Source organism: Trichosurus vulpecula, chromosome 3, assembly GCF_011100635.1.
Source record: "Trichosurus vulpecula isolate mTriVul1 chromosome 3, mTriVul1.pri, whole genome shotgun sequence".
Lineage (NCBI taxonomy): Eukaryota > Metazoa > Chordata > Mammalia > Diprotodontia > Phalangeridae > Trichosurus > Trichosurus vulpecula.
In genome coordinates this window covers 279,254,928-279,270,781 of record NC_050575.1, presented here as the reverse complement: position 1 = coordinate 279,270,781, position 15,854 = coordinate 279,254,928, and the positions used below count along the sequence as shown (strand labels likewise).

Genomic DNA, 15,854 nt, shown 5'->3' with positions numbered 1-15,854 from the left:
GATGCAGAGGTTTTCTGTACTGGGAAGGCATTTAAATCATCCTATATGCCATAGGACTAGCAGTTTATTTTTTAAATTATTGTTGACAACTCTGGATTCCTTGCTTTCTGTTACCTTAGTAAATTTAGCTTTAATGAAATTTAATTATGATTTAAATTTTAGCAAAGATACATCCTGAAGAAATAACTCCACTCTTGCCAGCTGTATCAGGTGAAAAAATTGGTGAGGACCAAACCTGCTTTTTTCTTCAAGTATTATTGAGATATATGGTTATTCAGGTAAGAACAAAATACTTTGCAATTGAATACTTGTATATTTTAGCTATAGAAAAGAAAGAGAATTTTATTTTTTCTTATACTCATATTTTAGTTGTTATTAGTTCACATAATTCAGTTCATTATTCACGTAAGACTTATGAAACAGTCTTTATAGTAACATCATATAATCTTTTCAAGAGGTATGGTAAACAGTACAATTTTTTTCAAAATGAAAAATTTGGCTTAAATATTATGTAATACATCCAAATCAAAGATCTCAGTTGGCTAAATAATATGTAACTTGAGTTGGAATTTAAAGGTGTAGATTTTTGAAAATGATTAGCTCTGTGATTTTCCAAATATTTGTCAAATTCCTGCTACATTAGCAATTTATGTTCTTTAGAATATTTCCTTCTATATAGTCCACCTTAAAATTTACAAATAAAACTATCAGAAATAACATAACAGACATTTGCTGTCATTTTGTAGCTTTAGATGTATGAAGTAGTACTCAGGAAACTGGTGGTTTTTCCTTTTTGGTACCTGCAGTTATACCATACATAGTTGTTGAATGAATGATGGTATTGGTTGTGATCTCATGAAGCCAATGTTTCTTTCCTTTAGGTGTAATTAAACAAGAGAATAAAATTACTTTCTACTGAATATTTATGAAAAGTAAAAATGGAATTTAAGAAATTTAGTCAGATAAGATGAAATATTAACTAGTTTATACTGTTGCAAGTAAAATTTGACAAAGGTAGACTGAGGCATGTATTCTCTGAGAAAGGTAACAGCAGGACCTGAACCTAGGAAGTGGGTTTAATGACTGCCTCAACCAAAAGATCCTGAGATGGAGATGCAGCTCTTTTTTATAAGCATAGAACAAAGAACAAAACAGGGCAGATAAGAAAATAGTGCAATTGATTATAGGATTGGTAACATCATGGGGATGAGGAATTATGATTGGTTACATTAAGGAACACAGGCTTACATAGATGTGGGACCAGGACCACCTCTCTCTTTCTGTCTTAGAGGAATGCTTTATTGATTTATGGGACCCAGCTGCATCCTGAGGCTATTGATAATGGACCAGACTCACTGGCTCCTGGGAAATGAGATAAGACCCCCTTTTAATTGACAAGGATGGGCTAAGAAGGGACCAGGTCAGTTTGTAGGCCCTAAAAGATAACACACAGATGTCATGGAGTTTCTAAGGAGATAAAAGTTATGAAGGATAGAAAGTTTCCTTGACAAAAAGTGATTTTCAGGTGGTGCTGAGATAATGATTCCCCTAGAATTAAAGTGTTTTATGAAAGTATTGAACCTCTAAACTTAACCCAGAATTTTTCTTTGATTAATAATGATCAATAAGGAGACTAAACTTTTGGCATCTAACTTGAGAGAGGAAGACTAAACTTGTGAACTCATAAACTTCTTCACTCAGAGACAAAGAAAAGGCTTATAAAATACAGATACGGTTACAGAAAAGAATCAGTTACAGAGTGGAATCACATATGAAATAGAAGATCATTGTTTGATTTTCACAATACAATCACTATATTTAAGTAGGGCATGCAATTTCAGTGAGATTTTTAGTTTAATATTTTATTCTGAACTTAAGAAACATCCTTCAAAATGTATACAGGCATATCCATATACAAAGAAGAACACAAAAAGAGAATTAAACCTGAAATCATGATTCTATTCCATACTACCTATTTTTAAAAAGTATATAATAAATTCAACTTTTTACTTTCAAAACTGCTTTATCATTGCATCCTTTTTGACTTTCTTCTGTTTTCATATATGCATTTAAAGAAAATTTTAGTGATCCCTTTTTCCTCCTTCCCTTTTCCCTGTACTTGTCTTGATCACTTTTGTCATTCCCTTACTCTCTCTTCTCCTCCCAGTGAAAAAGGGGGAGGGGCGGGGATGATGACAAACTATAGCAATTAAAAACAGTTAAGGTAACCTGAGGCGTAAAGTTCTGAGCATGATCAGCTTCTTAGGAAAGCATGAATTTACCAATAAATAGGATCTTAGCTTCCCCAGAAAAGCTAAAACCCAGTTATGGGGTTAATAGCACTTTTTATAGTTTTGGGGAGTACAGAAAATAGGAAGGAAGATGGAAGATGGAAGAAAATATGACTGGATGAAAATTGGGAATGAGGGCTAGCAACAACTCCTTCCTTCCCTCCTGTGACTAAGAAATGTTCATTGTTTGAGTCTAGCTGCACCTTTAAGGACAGGACAGCAAACTAGACTCCTCTGGATTATAAACCAGACATCTTTGACATGCTTGGTGGTGTAAAAATGCTAGATCAGTCTCCCTGGTGTCCACTTGCATCCTTTAAGGGTAACAGATTTCCTTGACACAAGAATAGAATAGAGGTTAACAGGAGAATTAGATTTCTAAACTTAACTCATTACAGGCTGGCTAAATTTCTGAATTAAGTTCAGAGGCAAAGAATCATAACTTAAGTAGTTATAGGACAAAATTACCATTTTGTAAATAGTATCAAATAAAAAATCACACAGAATCAGTATTTCAAAACCAAAGCCCCAGTATTGTCACAAATAGGCAGAGTAAAGCAAAACAATTTCACATAGTGGCCATGTTCAAATATGTATATGTCTTTCCATACCTTGAGTCTTAGACCTCTCTGTCAGACGTTAGGTAATATGCTTTGTCATAGGTCATCTGAACTAATGGTCAGAGTTTTTAAGTCTCTCAAACTTGTTTTTCTTTAAGATGTTATCACTGTATAAATTGTTCTCCTGGTTCTGTTCACTTCAATCTATGTTAGTCCTTGCTTTGCAGTTTTTTTCTGAAGTCATCTTTAGTCCTTTCTTACACAGCTCAGTAATATTCCATTACATTTATATAATTTCTCAGTTTTCTTGTTTTTTTTTTTCCCTTTTAACCTCTCCTTCAGTATCCATCCTCGGCAATTTGAGTTTGTTTTGCTTCTGGCTTTTTCCTTCCTGATATTATCTTCCATTTAACTCCACCTCTTCCCATCGCTGTCTGCCTCCTTGTTGAGTTTGATATTTTTATACTATAGTTGATGCATATATGTGCACATGTGCAGCCTTTCTTTGTTCAGTTTAGACATCAGTGAGTTCCTTCTAATGATCATTCCCCTCACCTTTCTTTATTCAGTTTAGATATGAGTGAGTTCCTTCTAATGATCATTCCCCTCACCTTTCCCTCTGTTTTTAAACTTTCACATAAATCCCACTATGAAAATAGTAAGTTCTATCCTCTTTACCCCATTTTTTTCTTTCTCCTCTTCAGACTCAGAACAGAATCAAGAGAAATCTGTTTTTTCTTATTTAACTCCCTTCATACCCATTGAAGACATTAAATTTCCTATAGGGCACCAGTTTCTTCTTCTTCTATTAGGATGCTAGCACTTCATTATTTTATAATCCCTTCCAATTTTTCAAATGAATTTATGTTTCTAAGCTTCTCTTGACTCTTGTTGCATTTCAGACTGCCTACTCAGTTCTAGTCTTTTTATCACAAATGCTTGAAAATCCTCTATTTCATTAAATGTCTGTTTTTTGCCCAGTAGGATCATGCCCATTTTCAGGGTAAATTACTCTTGGTTATAAGTGTATTAACCTTTGCTTTTTGGAATATCATATTCCTAAATCTCTCATTTATAGTAGAAGCTTTCAAGTCTTTTGTGATCCCAACTTTGGTTCCTTGGTATTTGCTTTCATTCTGACTACTGGTAGTATTTGTTTTGTTTTTTAATTTAGAAGCTCTGGATTTTGGTTATGACATTATTGAGACTTTTTGTATTTTCATCTTGTCCTCTTGTTCTAGTAGACAAGGGCAATTTTCATTTTATTTCTCAGCATACAGACTTTTGAAAATCATGATTTGTAGAGAGTTGGCTCGTTTAAGAACCATCATATAAGAATTCCCTCTCTTTGATCTGATTTCTGGTGAGTTATTTTTGATATCAGATACCTTATATTTTTTCTATTTTTTTTAGTCTTTTAAGCTTTAATTTTTAAAAATTGCTTCATAGAGTTGATTTCTATTTGGAAATATTTTTGGGAAGTTTGTTACTTGGAAAAGATTTGTCACTCTCTGTTTTAACGTCTTTATTTTTCTTCCAGTTCTTTTCTCCAGAGCTTTTATTTTGTTTTTAAAAATCTCTTGCTATTATTTTTTTTCCTAGATTTTTATGTGCCCTTTGTGGAAAATATTTTTTTTCTTTGAGTCTCTCCTTGCAGTTGTTAAGGAGTTAATCTTCTGGATCTATAATAATTTTTTATTTATAATGGTGTCTTATATTTACTTATCTCTCCAGCCTTCATTTTTGCATGGGAGCTTTCTGCTAGGGCTGGGCTTTGTTTCCTTCAGTGCTTTTGTGTGGTCCTCGACTGACCTCCCCTTCTCTTGGTTACACCTGCCTCAAACCTTAGAGGTACAGAACTCTATAGCTTCAGGGCCCTCTGTGAGGTCTCAGGACAGAGGAGTGTGGACCTCAGAGCCCCCCTGTATCTGGCCTGGTTCTTGCCTCTCTCTCTTTTTAGATTCCCACTGTGGCTTTCTCACCATCTTGGAGCTTTCTTGCAGGAGCTGTCTGTATTCACTGCCTCCCAGGCTCTAGGTGTTTCTGGTCTGTCTCCTGGAAGGGTTTGTTGTGTTTGCCTGTATTGGTGCTAGCTTTTATGGCTGCCCCTTTCCCATGGCCTCTGGGCTTCTGGCTGGTTTTTTGTTAAGTTCTTGATGGATCAGGTCACTTATTGACAGTTCTCACTCTCACTTCCTGACCATTATTATGTATGTGCTATTGTTTTTAGGCTTTTGCTGGAGTAGATGTATGGAACTAGGTTATTTGGTAGATCTCTTCACTAGAAGATGGCTAGTTACTCCAAGATTTAATGAAAGAGATGTAATAAAACAAAGTTATTTGAAAACTAGTAGAATAAAGGAATATAAAGAAGATTTTGAGGTAACTTTCAAAGACATTAGACGTTGAAGAACTAGTTCTTAATTATGTTTAATATAAGTTAGAAACAATGGCTTTGCTTCTTCTGGATATAGATTTTATCATCAGTGTGTCTAAGTGGAACAAAACACAATATCACAGAATTTCAGAGTGAGGAGCAGATAGGTGCTCTCTTTGTCTTTACTTACCTTTTATAAATTACCTACAAGACATATTTGTTATGTCACTATTAGTCCAAAGGCCATTCTCTTTGGTAGATAGAACAATCAAAATAAGAGTTGAGTAGCTATTCTTACTCTATTATCAGCTATAATCGTCTCATCTATCCTGACAAGTGTCCCAATGCTTTCTTTGATCTTCTTTTCCTGTTATATAAAAATTTCCTTTGTATTATACTTAGCTTTCCTTGTTAATTTTAACTCATTCTAAGCTTTTGCACTCATATCACTATTCATACTGGATCATGGTATGCTTTCTTAGTCATCTTTTATTATCCATCTTTGCTTTCATATTCTGTATGTCTTTTTTTTATTTAATATATTTAGTTTTCAGCATTGATTTTCACAAGAGTTTGAATTACAAATTTTCTCCCCATTTCTACCCTCCCCCCCACTCCAAGATGGCATATATTCTGGTTGCCCTGTTCCCCAGTCAGCCCTCCCTTCTGTCACCCCACTCCCCTCCCATCCCCTTTTCCCTTTCTTTCTTGTAGGGCAAGATAAATTTCTACGCCCCATTGCCTGTGTATCTTATTTTCTAGTTGCATGCAAAAACTTCTTTTTTTATTTTGAAACATCTGTTTTTAAAACTTTGAGTTCCAAATTCTCTCCCCTCTTCCCTTCCCACCCACCCTCCCTAAAAAGTCAAGTAATTCACCATAGGCCACATGTGTATCATTATGTATAACCCTTCCACAATACTCATGTTGTGAAAGACTCACTATATTTTGCTCTTTCCTAACCTATCCCCTTTTATTGAATTTTCTCCCATGACCCTGTCCCCTTTTGAAAGTGTTTGTTTTTGATTACCTCCACCCCCATCTGCCCTCCCTTCTATCATCCCCCCTTTTTTTAATCTTCTTCTTCCTCCTTTTTTCCTGTGGGGTAAGTTACCCAATTGAGTATGTATGGTGTTCCCTCCTCAGGTCAAATCTGATGAGAGCGAGATTCACTCATTCCCCCTCACCTGACTTCTCTTCCCTTCCTACAGAACTGCTTTTTCTTGCCACTTTTATGCGAGATAATCTACCCCATTCTATCTCTGCCTATCTCCCTCTCTCAATATATTCCTCTCTCATCCCTTAATTTGATTTTATTTCTTTTAGATATCTTCCCTTCATCTTCAACTCACCCTGTGCCCTCTCTCTCTCTATATGTATCTATACACACTCACATATACATATATATACATGAACATACAAATATATGAATATTCCCTTCAGCTACCCTAATACTGAGGTCTCACGAATCATACACATCATCTTTCCATGTAGGAATGTAAACAAAACAGTTCAGCTTTAGTAAGTCCCTTGCAATTTCTTTTTCTTGATTCTTGTGTTTGAAAGTTAAATTTTCTATTCAGCTCTGGTCTTTTCACTGAGAAAGCTTGAAAGTCCTCTATTTTATTGAAAGTCCATATTTTGCCTTGGAGCATGATACTCAGTTTTGCTGGGTAGGTGATTCTTGGTTTTAATCTTGGCTCCATTGACCTCCGGAATATCGTATTCCAAGCCCTTCGATCTCTTAATGTAGAAGCTGCTAGATCTTGGGTTATTCTGATTGTGTTTCGACAATACTCAAATTGTTTCTTTCTGGCTGCTTGCAGTATTTTCTCCTTGATCTGGGAGCTCTGGAATTTGGCGACAGTATTTCTAGAAGATTTCTTTTTGGGATCTATTTGAGAAGGCGATCGGTGGATTCTTTCAATTTCTATTTTGCCCTGTGGCTCTAGAATATCAGGGCAGTTCTTCTTGATGATTTCTTGAAAGATGATATCTAGGCTCTTTTTTTGATCATGGCTTTCAGGTAGTCCAATAATTTTTAAATTATCTCTCCTGGATCTATTTTCTAGGTCAGTGGTTTTTCCAATGAGATATTTCACATTTTCTTCCATTTTTTCATTCCTTTGGTTCTATTTTATAATATCTTGATTTCTCATAAATTCACTAGCTTCCACTTACTCCAGTCTAATTTTTAAGGTAGTATTTTCTTCAGTGGTCTTTTGAACCTCCTTTTCCATTTGGCTAATTCTGCCTTTCAAGGCATTCTTCTCCTCATTGGCTTTTTGGAGGTCTTTTGCCATTTGAGTTAGTCTATTTTTTAAGGTGTTATTTTCTTCAGTATTTTTTGGGTCTCCATTAGCAAGTCATTGACTTGTTTTTCATGGTTTTCTCGCATCCTTCTCATTTCTCTTCCCAATTTTTCCTCTACTTCTTTAACTTGCTTTTTCCAAATCCTTTTTGAGTTCTTCCATGGCCAGAGACCAGTTCATGTTTTTCTTGGAGGTTTTTGTCGTAGGCTCTTTGACTTTGTTGACTTCTTCTGACTGTATGTTTTGGTCTTCTTTGTCACCAAAGTAAAATTCCAAAGTCTGAGTCTGAATCTGGGTGCGTTTGCGCTGCCTGGCCATATTCCCAACCAACTAACTTGACCCTTGAGTTTTTTAGTGGGGTATGACTGCTTGTAGACTAAAGAGTTCTATGTTCCAAGCCTGGGGGGATGCGCCAGCTCTGCCAAACCAGCACTCCTCCTTCCCCAAGAACCCCCAACCCAGAGTGGACTTAGATCATCAGCAGGCTCTTCACTCTTGCTCTGATCTGCCACTTAATTCCTCCCACCAGCTGGGCCTGGGGCCAAAAGCAACTGCAGCTGTAGTTCTGTAGCTGCCCCACCTCCACTGCCCTTGGGGGTGGTAGCCGAACTCCTTCCACTCCCGCAGCTTTTCCCAGTAACCTTCTCTGTTGTCTTTGGTGTTTGTGGGTTGAGAAATCTGGTAACTACTGCAGCTCACTGATTTAGGGCGCTAGGGCATGCTCAGCCCGGCTCCTGGTCTCGTTGGTCCACGCCGCCCATGCTGGGCTCTGCTCCGCTCCGCTTCCAGCTCCGTGCGGGATAGACCTCACCCAGAGACCATCCAGGCTGTCCTGGGCTGGATCCCTGCTTCCCTCTGCTATTTTGTGGGTTCTGCAGTTCTAGAATTGGTTCAGAGCCATTTTTTATAGGTTTTTGGAGGGACTGGGTGGGGGGAGCTCACGCTAGTCTCTGCTTTTCAGCTGCCCTGTATGTCTTTTCAAATTTTAAACTGTCTGGAAGGTTCTGTGTGCTTACCCTTTTGTCTCTTTATGCTTCTTACTTTTCATTGGAATTTTCTCTGCATCCTCAAAGTTTCATTCTTGTGTACTTCCCCTCTCTGCTAGGAAAATTTCTTGGCTAGAATTTTATGTCATGTCATCCTACTTACCCTTTCTCTGAACCTCTTGAAATAGGCTCTTTCAAATCTTGAAAACATGCTAGAATATGCTGAGATTTCCCATCTTCTATCACAGACCTGCTACAGATCCTTAGATACATTGATCACTTCTTACCAACAGTCTTATCATTTCTACCCTTCACCCTATCCACGAGGTATTATCTCCACCTGAGCAAGCAAGTTTATATCGGTAAGAATGAGATCCAGAACTGCATTTTGTATTGTGAACTTCACCATCTGAAGGGTGAAATGATCCCTAAAGCAAGTCAGTAAGTCATTATCTGCCCTGCTTTTAGCTGATGTCTGGGTAATTGAAGTCCCATTACTATTAAAACATGACTTCCTGAATATATCTATTTCGTCTTTCTTTCCAAATGATAACAACAGTATCTTCATCCGAATGCTCCCTACCATGTTTCCCTTCTACTTTTTCTCGAAGTTCTTCATGTGAATATATCTTCTAGACATTTGGCCTTTTTTGTTAATATACTATTTTACTACTCTAGTCTTAATGCTTATCAGTCATAGCAATTTTTTTTTTTGCCCAGAAAGTGGAATGAAGGAAGAGAGAGAAGAAAAGAGAATTTTTTAAAATCAAGTAATTGAATAAGAAAGAAAGAAGCTATTAAAAAGTTTTGTACCAGCTAGAAAGAGAATTGAAATAGGACTAACTGCAGTAAGATTGGTGAAAGAGGATTGTCAGAAGATGGTGAAGGAAGAGGCAGTTTGGTGTTGATAGAATACAGGACATTTGCAAATCAGATGTTGGTAATTTGAGCACCATTATGTTTTCTAGTAATAATTAACTGAAGTTAATTGCTTTTTACTTGACCCAGATTTTATTCCCAACCCTAAGTAGAATGTTAGGTTCTAAGTCAGGGATGAGTCAGAAAGACCTTGAGTTAGAAACTAAATCATTCTTTAGTTAGAAACTAATATCTTCATATTAGAACTTTCTAAATGTATATATGGCTTGGTATGAGGCCACTTTAAATCCTTGTTGTCAGTAGGTATTACAAGATTTAGTTTTCTTTTTTTTCCAGGTCCGTATTCTTTTTTTTATTTAGTATTTTATTTTTCCCCAGTTATATGTAAAAACAATTTTAACATTCATTTTTAAAACTTTTAAGTTCCAAATTCTCTCCCTTCCTCCCTCCACCCACCCTCCTTGAGAAGGCAAGCAATTCGATATAGGTTATACATGTGTAGTTATGCAAGACACTTCCATAATAGTCATATTGTAAAAGACTAACTGTATTTCCCTCCATCCTATTCTGTCCCCTCCCCCCCCATTTATTTATTCTCTCTCTCCTTTTACCTTGTCCCTCTTTACTTTTCTTTTTCTTCAGAGCTTCTTGGCAAAAAACAAAAGACAGTTATGACCATTCATATCTTACATTTTGAATTGTGAGGCTGGTGGGTAATCATCTTCCTAAATCAGAAAAAATATTTCTTCTCTGCTTGCCTGACTCCATATTCTCCCTTTTCAATGTAAGCTTTATGTCTTTGGAAGTTGGTAAATTGTACTTCTTAAAACCATATGTTGGGCTGTCATTTATTAGTTGTCACAAACTTTGGAATGCTTTAGTTCTGATATACCTACTTTCTTAAATTCTTTTTTACTTAATGGGGATTTGTTTGGGGCACTTCCTTCATATTTGAGCACGTGCAGAAGGGGGCCACTGTCCCTCTCCACAGAGCCAAAGCACACATACCTAGCACTACAAGAAGTGCTCTTATCCAAACCATCATTAGATTTATGAAATACAAGTTTGTATGCACATATTTTTTTAGAAAACACCTTTAAGTAGAACATACCTAGTTTCTAAAGTAAAAATACAAAACCTTAGGTTGAAACTATTAGTTACTTTCTTTTCATGTCATTAATAAAATCCTGTGTTCTCTTACACACTTGTGATTCTTGAATTAAAAACTCAGTAGAATAATAAGCGACATTTATGTAGCACTTTAAATTTTGCAAAAGACTTTATATCCATTTTTATTAGAACCTCACAACCATGTGAGGTATTGTCACTATACTATAGATATGAAGGATCTGGGGCTCAGAGAATTTTAATTGATTTACCCATGGTCACACAGCAAGTAACCCTAAAAGGCAGGGTTTGAACCCAGGTTTTTTTTTTTTTTGACTGTAAGTACATTTCTGCTCTGTTTATGCTGTCTCTGAGCCTACCAGCATTTCAATGAGTTTTCATGGGCTGTAAATTTAACCTATAATATGTGCTTTCCCGTTTTCATCATAGGATTGTATAAGTAAGAGTGAGAAGGAATTTTAGGGGCATCCAGTCTAGTCCTAGTATTTTATAGATGAGGAAGTTGATGTACAGAGAGACTGAGTAACTAGGGTCACACAGCAAGTAAGTGCTCAAGATTTGAACCCAGGTCTTCCCAAATCCAGATCGAGCCCTCTGTTTGCAATCCTGTGTTGCTCCTCTCCATGTGGGGTCTGGTTTTTGTTTTTGTTTTTTTTTTGAAGGAAGAGGGGGAGCAGTTTGGTCCAGCGTTGTATAGAGATTGAGTTGTCATCTTGGAATAATTTCTTTAGCGTTTCCTAAAAACTAAAACAAAAGAAACAACCCTTCCCTTCCCCCAAAACACCATCAGTTAAGAATCTATACTTGCAAAATAGAAAGACTACTTGATGTTGATAAGAACTATAGTTTGATAATAAAGCATTCCACTAAATTTGTCCAGCATTTATTAAGTACTTATTATAAGCAGGTATTGTGCTAGGCCAAGAGAAAGAGGAGGTACTAAAGTGAAACCATCCTTGCCATCAAGGAGTTTCTCTTCTATCAGCGGTGGTTCTGAAAACCCCTTGATGTGGGATCGATAGGTTTTAAACCTTAGCCAAAGGTAGGAATTTTTAATCTGAGGTTTGTGATGTTGTTTGTTTTAAATATTGTGACAATTATAATCAATATAATTAGTTTCCTTTGTAATCTTATGTATTATATACATTTAAAAATATTCTGAGATGAGTCTGTAGGCTTTACCCTGCTGCCAGAGTGGTTGGTTTGTGACCAAAAAGAAGTTAGCCCCTAATCAAAGTAAAACATTTTAATAAGCATTCTTCAACATAAACATTTTTATTTGGGCTATTGGGAAATATTTTGCTTTTTTGAGTGCTCTGTTCCATAATTTATATTTGCATTATAGCATTGATGGCTATAAAGTTATTTCTATGGTTTATTTGGGTTTTTGCCTCATTGGATTGTGCTTGATTGTATTTTTTCACAGTTCCACCAAACTTTAAATACTGGTGAGGCACAGTACTTGAGCATATGTTTTGGTCTATCACAAAGTCATACATATTGTAAATTGATTGGCAGAATACCATTGCTACTTAAGGTTTGTAATTAATTAGAAATAGAGCTGTGTTCATAAGAATAATCACTTACTATTCTAATCAATAGCTTGCGACCTTTGCTACAGTTTAGAAAGATGAAGAACAGCTTTTAAAAGGCAGGATGGCCTAGTACATTCAGGCCTGGTCTTGGAGTCAGGAAGACTTGGGTTCAGATACTACCTTTGACACATTAGCACTGTAATCTTAGGCAAGTCATTTAACCTCTTAACTTCAGTTTCCTTTTCTGCGAAATGGGGAAAATAATATGTGTACCTGTAATGCCTACTTCACAAGGTTATTGTGAAATATTATTTGTAAATATTTTACAAATCTTAAAGGGCTGTGTGAACATCAGAGTATTCAAAGTATGTAGGTAAAAACTTGCTTATGTTTTATGCTTCAAAATTTTTGTTACAGTGATTTACTTAAAACTTTATTTTTGAAAACAAGTTGTACAAGTTCACCACTTTTATAGCCCTCTTCTTACTCAAACTCTTTAAATTTTTATGTTACCTTAGTGGCATAAAGTAGGAATAAAGGGATTGTAGCATGAAGAATTTGTTCAGTTAGGCCTCAATTCTAGTTCAGTTTCTTCCAAAAACTAGTTCTGTGGCCCCTGGGCAAGTTCATTTTTCCAGATTTCTGTTTCCTTATCTGTAAAATGAGGAGGTTAATCTAGCTTCTCCGTCACATGTCTCCTAGATCTATAATTCTGTAATCATATTTATTTCCTAAATAGTGTGTTGGCTATTGAAAATCTGTTGCAAATCTTTTCAGCCTGATCCTTGATCTTTTGCTGGTGATTATCAAGTATTGATTGGGTGTGTATTATATGCAAACCATTGTGCTAGGTGTTGTGAGGTTAAATGTTAAGGCCACTAACAAAATGAAAATTGTAATACATAACCTCGATGGGGTGGTAAGGTAAAGGAGGGGGTTCTCTCAACCTGTGGAATATCCATAATTAGAAAACTTGTTTAGAAAATTCTAGACTATTTAGAAAAATATTTAGGAAATTGATTTAGAAGTGAGTTTCTAAAGTTTTTGTTCATAGTAATGAGTATGTGTTCCATGGCAAAATTGAAATAAATGTTGAAAGAAGTTAATTCCAACAAATAACAATAACAAACATTTGTTAAGTACCTACATTTGAAGAACAGAACAGTCCCTATTCTCAAATTGCTTACATTTGACTGGGGAGATTAAACATACATACCATTAAGTAAATACAGAGTGTGCATAAAATACTGCTAATTCCTAGAAGAAATTGCACCTATTCTGTGCTTTGAAGGAAGCTAAAACTTTTATGAGACCAAAGTGAGAAGGATGTACATTAAAGAAAGGTGTGACCAAGGAGGCAAACTATAGTGAATCGAGAATGGACCAGACCATAATTACTGTATCCTGTTTGCTTGTAAATATCCTAGTTTTGATACAAGTATATTTAATTTATTTTTTCCACTAAAGATTAAAAAATAGATGATTACAGACATCTAGGAAAAATATATTAGGATATGTAAGTAACATGAAATTATAATATTTTTATATGGTTATATTTCTATATTTGTGATTTTCTTATATTAGAACATGGCAGCTTTTGATAAAAAGTTCTAAAATACTTGTTTTTGAACAGTTCTTCATACTATATCTCTTGGGCTTTGTTAAAATATTATGATTCCATCAATTGATTTAGTTTTAGTTTTCAACTTGTCCCGTCAATATGATTGTATTTATAATTTTTGAGAACCTTTTAGTTCAATGTATGTTGATTTGAAAAAACTGTATGTTATATTATTTTTTAAATATAATATTCAAAGGCTGCAAGCTTGGAATGGAAGAATAAGGAGAACCAAGACACTGGGTTTAAATTTCTTTTTACTTTGTTTCGAAAGTATTATCTTCCCCATTTGTTTCCGTCATTTACAAAATTAACCAACCTCTACAAGCCTGTCCTAGGTAAGTAGTGATTTTGCCACTTATATACTAAATTTTGAATAGTTTCCCTCAACATCATCATTAAAATATTTTTAACTAAAATATGTAACTATTCAAATATTAAAAGGTTAAATAACCTAGATGCTTTTTAACCTCTACCTTTAAAGAATTTTCTAAGAAATTGCAATTTTTGTTCTTCTGAGATTTAAATTATTCATATTTTCACAAGGGAGCTCAAGTAATCCAAAAATAATTTATATTTGGTTTAGAATGCATTACTTTTGGCTATAATTTTACTTCCTTTAGGGATTATTAAAATTAGTTTTCATTTCCTGAGCATCTCATAACAGGTGATAGAATATTGTGATTTAAGGAAATCAACCCAGGATTAAAATTTATGGTTAAAAAGTGGATAAATTGCCCATAAGAAAATCTAGAACTACCTGTCCTGTTATAGAGAGCATGAATGCATTATAATCCTGCCTACACTAAAAGCAGTAGGAGGAAGGGCGTGTGTGTGTGTGTGTGTGTGTGTATTCACATACTAACTGATTCCATGCACTGAGAGAGATAGTGGAAGCATTAATACATTTCTGATCTAGCTTTCAAAGTTTTCCATGTGAAGTTTGAAGAAGCCTAGACCTAAGGGCATCCCATGGAGTGGAGACAGATCTCAGGCAAATCCTTATTGTATACTCACCCTTTCATTCCTATTCTAGACATTTTTATACCCATGAAATAAATTTAAAATTAATTTTAAATGTACTTTTGAAAATAAATCATAAGGAGGAATCATGCAGTTTGAAATGCATGTACTGGTGGTAGCTGGGGGGTTTGAGGGAGTAGGGAAGATAGTCTCTCCTTTTGATGTTCATGGAATGATGTAGTATGACTTTAACATTGAGTTATTTATAGCAAGAATAAGGGAAAATGTTGTTTGGAGAGTAGATCTTGATTAACTTTTCTAGTGTAGTACAAAGAATTCCTACCTGAGAGCCTTGAGATCTGTTTTCCTATCCCAAATTTGATATGAATTTGCTGAATAACTTTATGTCAGTAACTTTGCCTTCCTCTTCCCTAGTTTCCCTATTTGTAAAATGTGGGGATTAGACTATAGGGTCTCTAAAATACCTTTTAGACAGGGAGGGAGGGAGGGAGAGAGAGAGAGAAAGAGAGAGACAGAGAGATATTGGGGAAGGGTAGCTGAGACTTTACTTACCTATTATTGCATTTTTATACTGTCAGTTTTTTAAAAGATATATTTGCTAAAAGCTTCGCTTCTTATGAAATGACAGATTTTGTATCTATGTATGACTGTAATCATATTCAGAAAAATTATCATGGTAGATAGATAACTGCATATGTCAAGTATTATCTCAAAGCTATTTCCATATTTAGATCTACTGTAGAGGAGAAAAGGGCTGAAAATATGTGTGTGTGTATACATATGCGTGTATATATATATACACACATATATCTACATATACATTTATATACATATATTTGCCTGACATTCTAGAAGGTTAGATTAAAAATAAAACAAAACCTTTCAAAATTATCATGCAGTGATTAGGTAAAATGCCTTCCATTTTAATAGATTTTGCTGCCAGGAAAAATGGTAGCAAATTAAAAATGAATAAATTTGGTTAATGTATTTTATTAGGTACTTACATTTTAAGTCATAAAAAAGGCTTAAGGAAGGACACTAACTAAATTTACTGTGTATTGGCCTTAGATGCCATATTAACTATACTATTTGTATTGGTACAACAATATAGACTAAACACAAATAGTTGGATAATTCAGATGCAAAATTATTTCTTAATCAGAACCTAATATGGCGACAGTGGT

The 15,854-nt window shown here is 35.1% G+C and overlaps 1 protein-coding gene across 1 annotated transcript in view; it reads left to right on the top strand.

Moving 5' to 3' along the window:
- The window catches only part of RALGAPA2 (Ral GTPase activating protein catalytic subunit alpha 2), a 409,611-nt gene that overhangs the window by 65,228 nt on the left and 328,529 nt on the right, over positions 1-15,854 (top strand). Inside the window, exons 7-8 of the mRNA XM_036748146.1 lie at positions 163-278; positions 13,886-14,024. Coding sequence (XP_036604041.1) covers positions 163-278; positions 13,886-14,024 — 255 coding nt within the window. The remainder of the gene's footprint in view (positions 1-162; positions 279-13,885; positions 14,025-15,854) is intronic.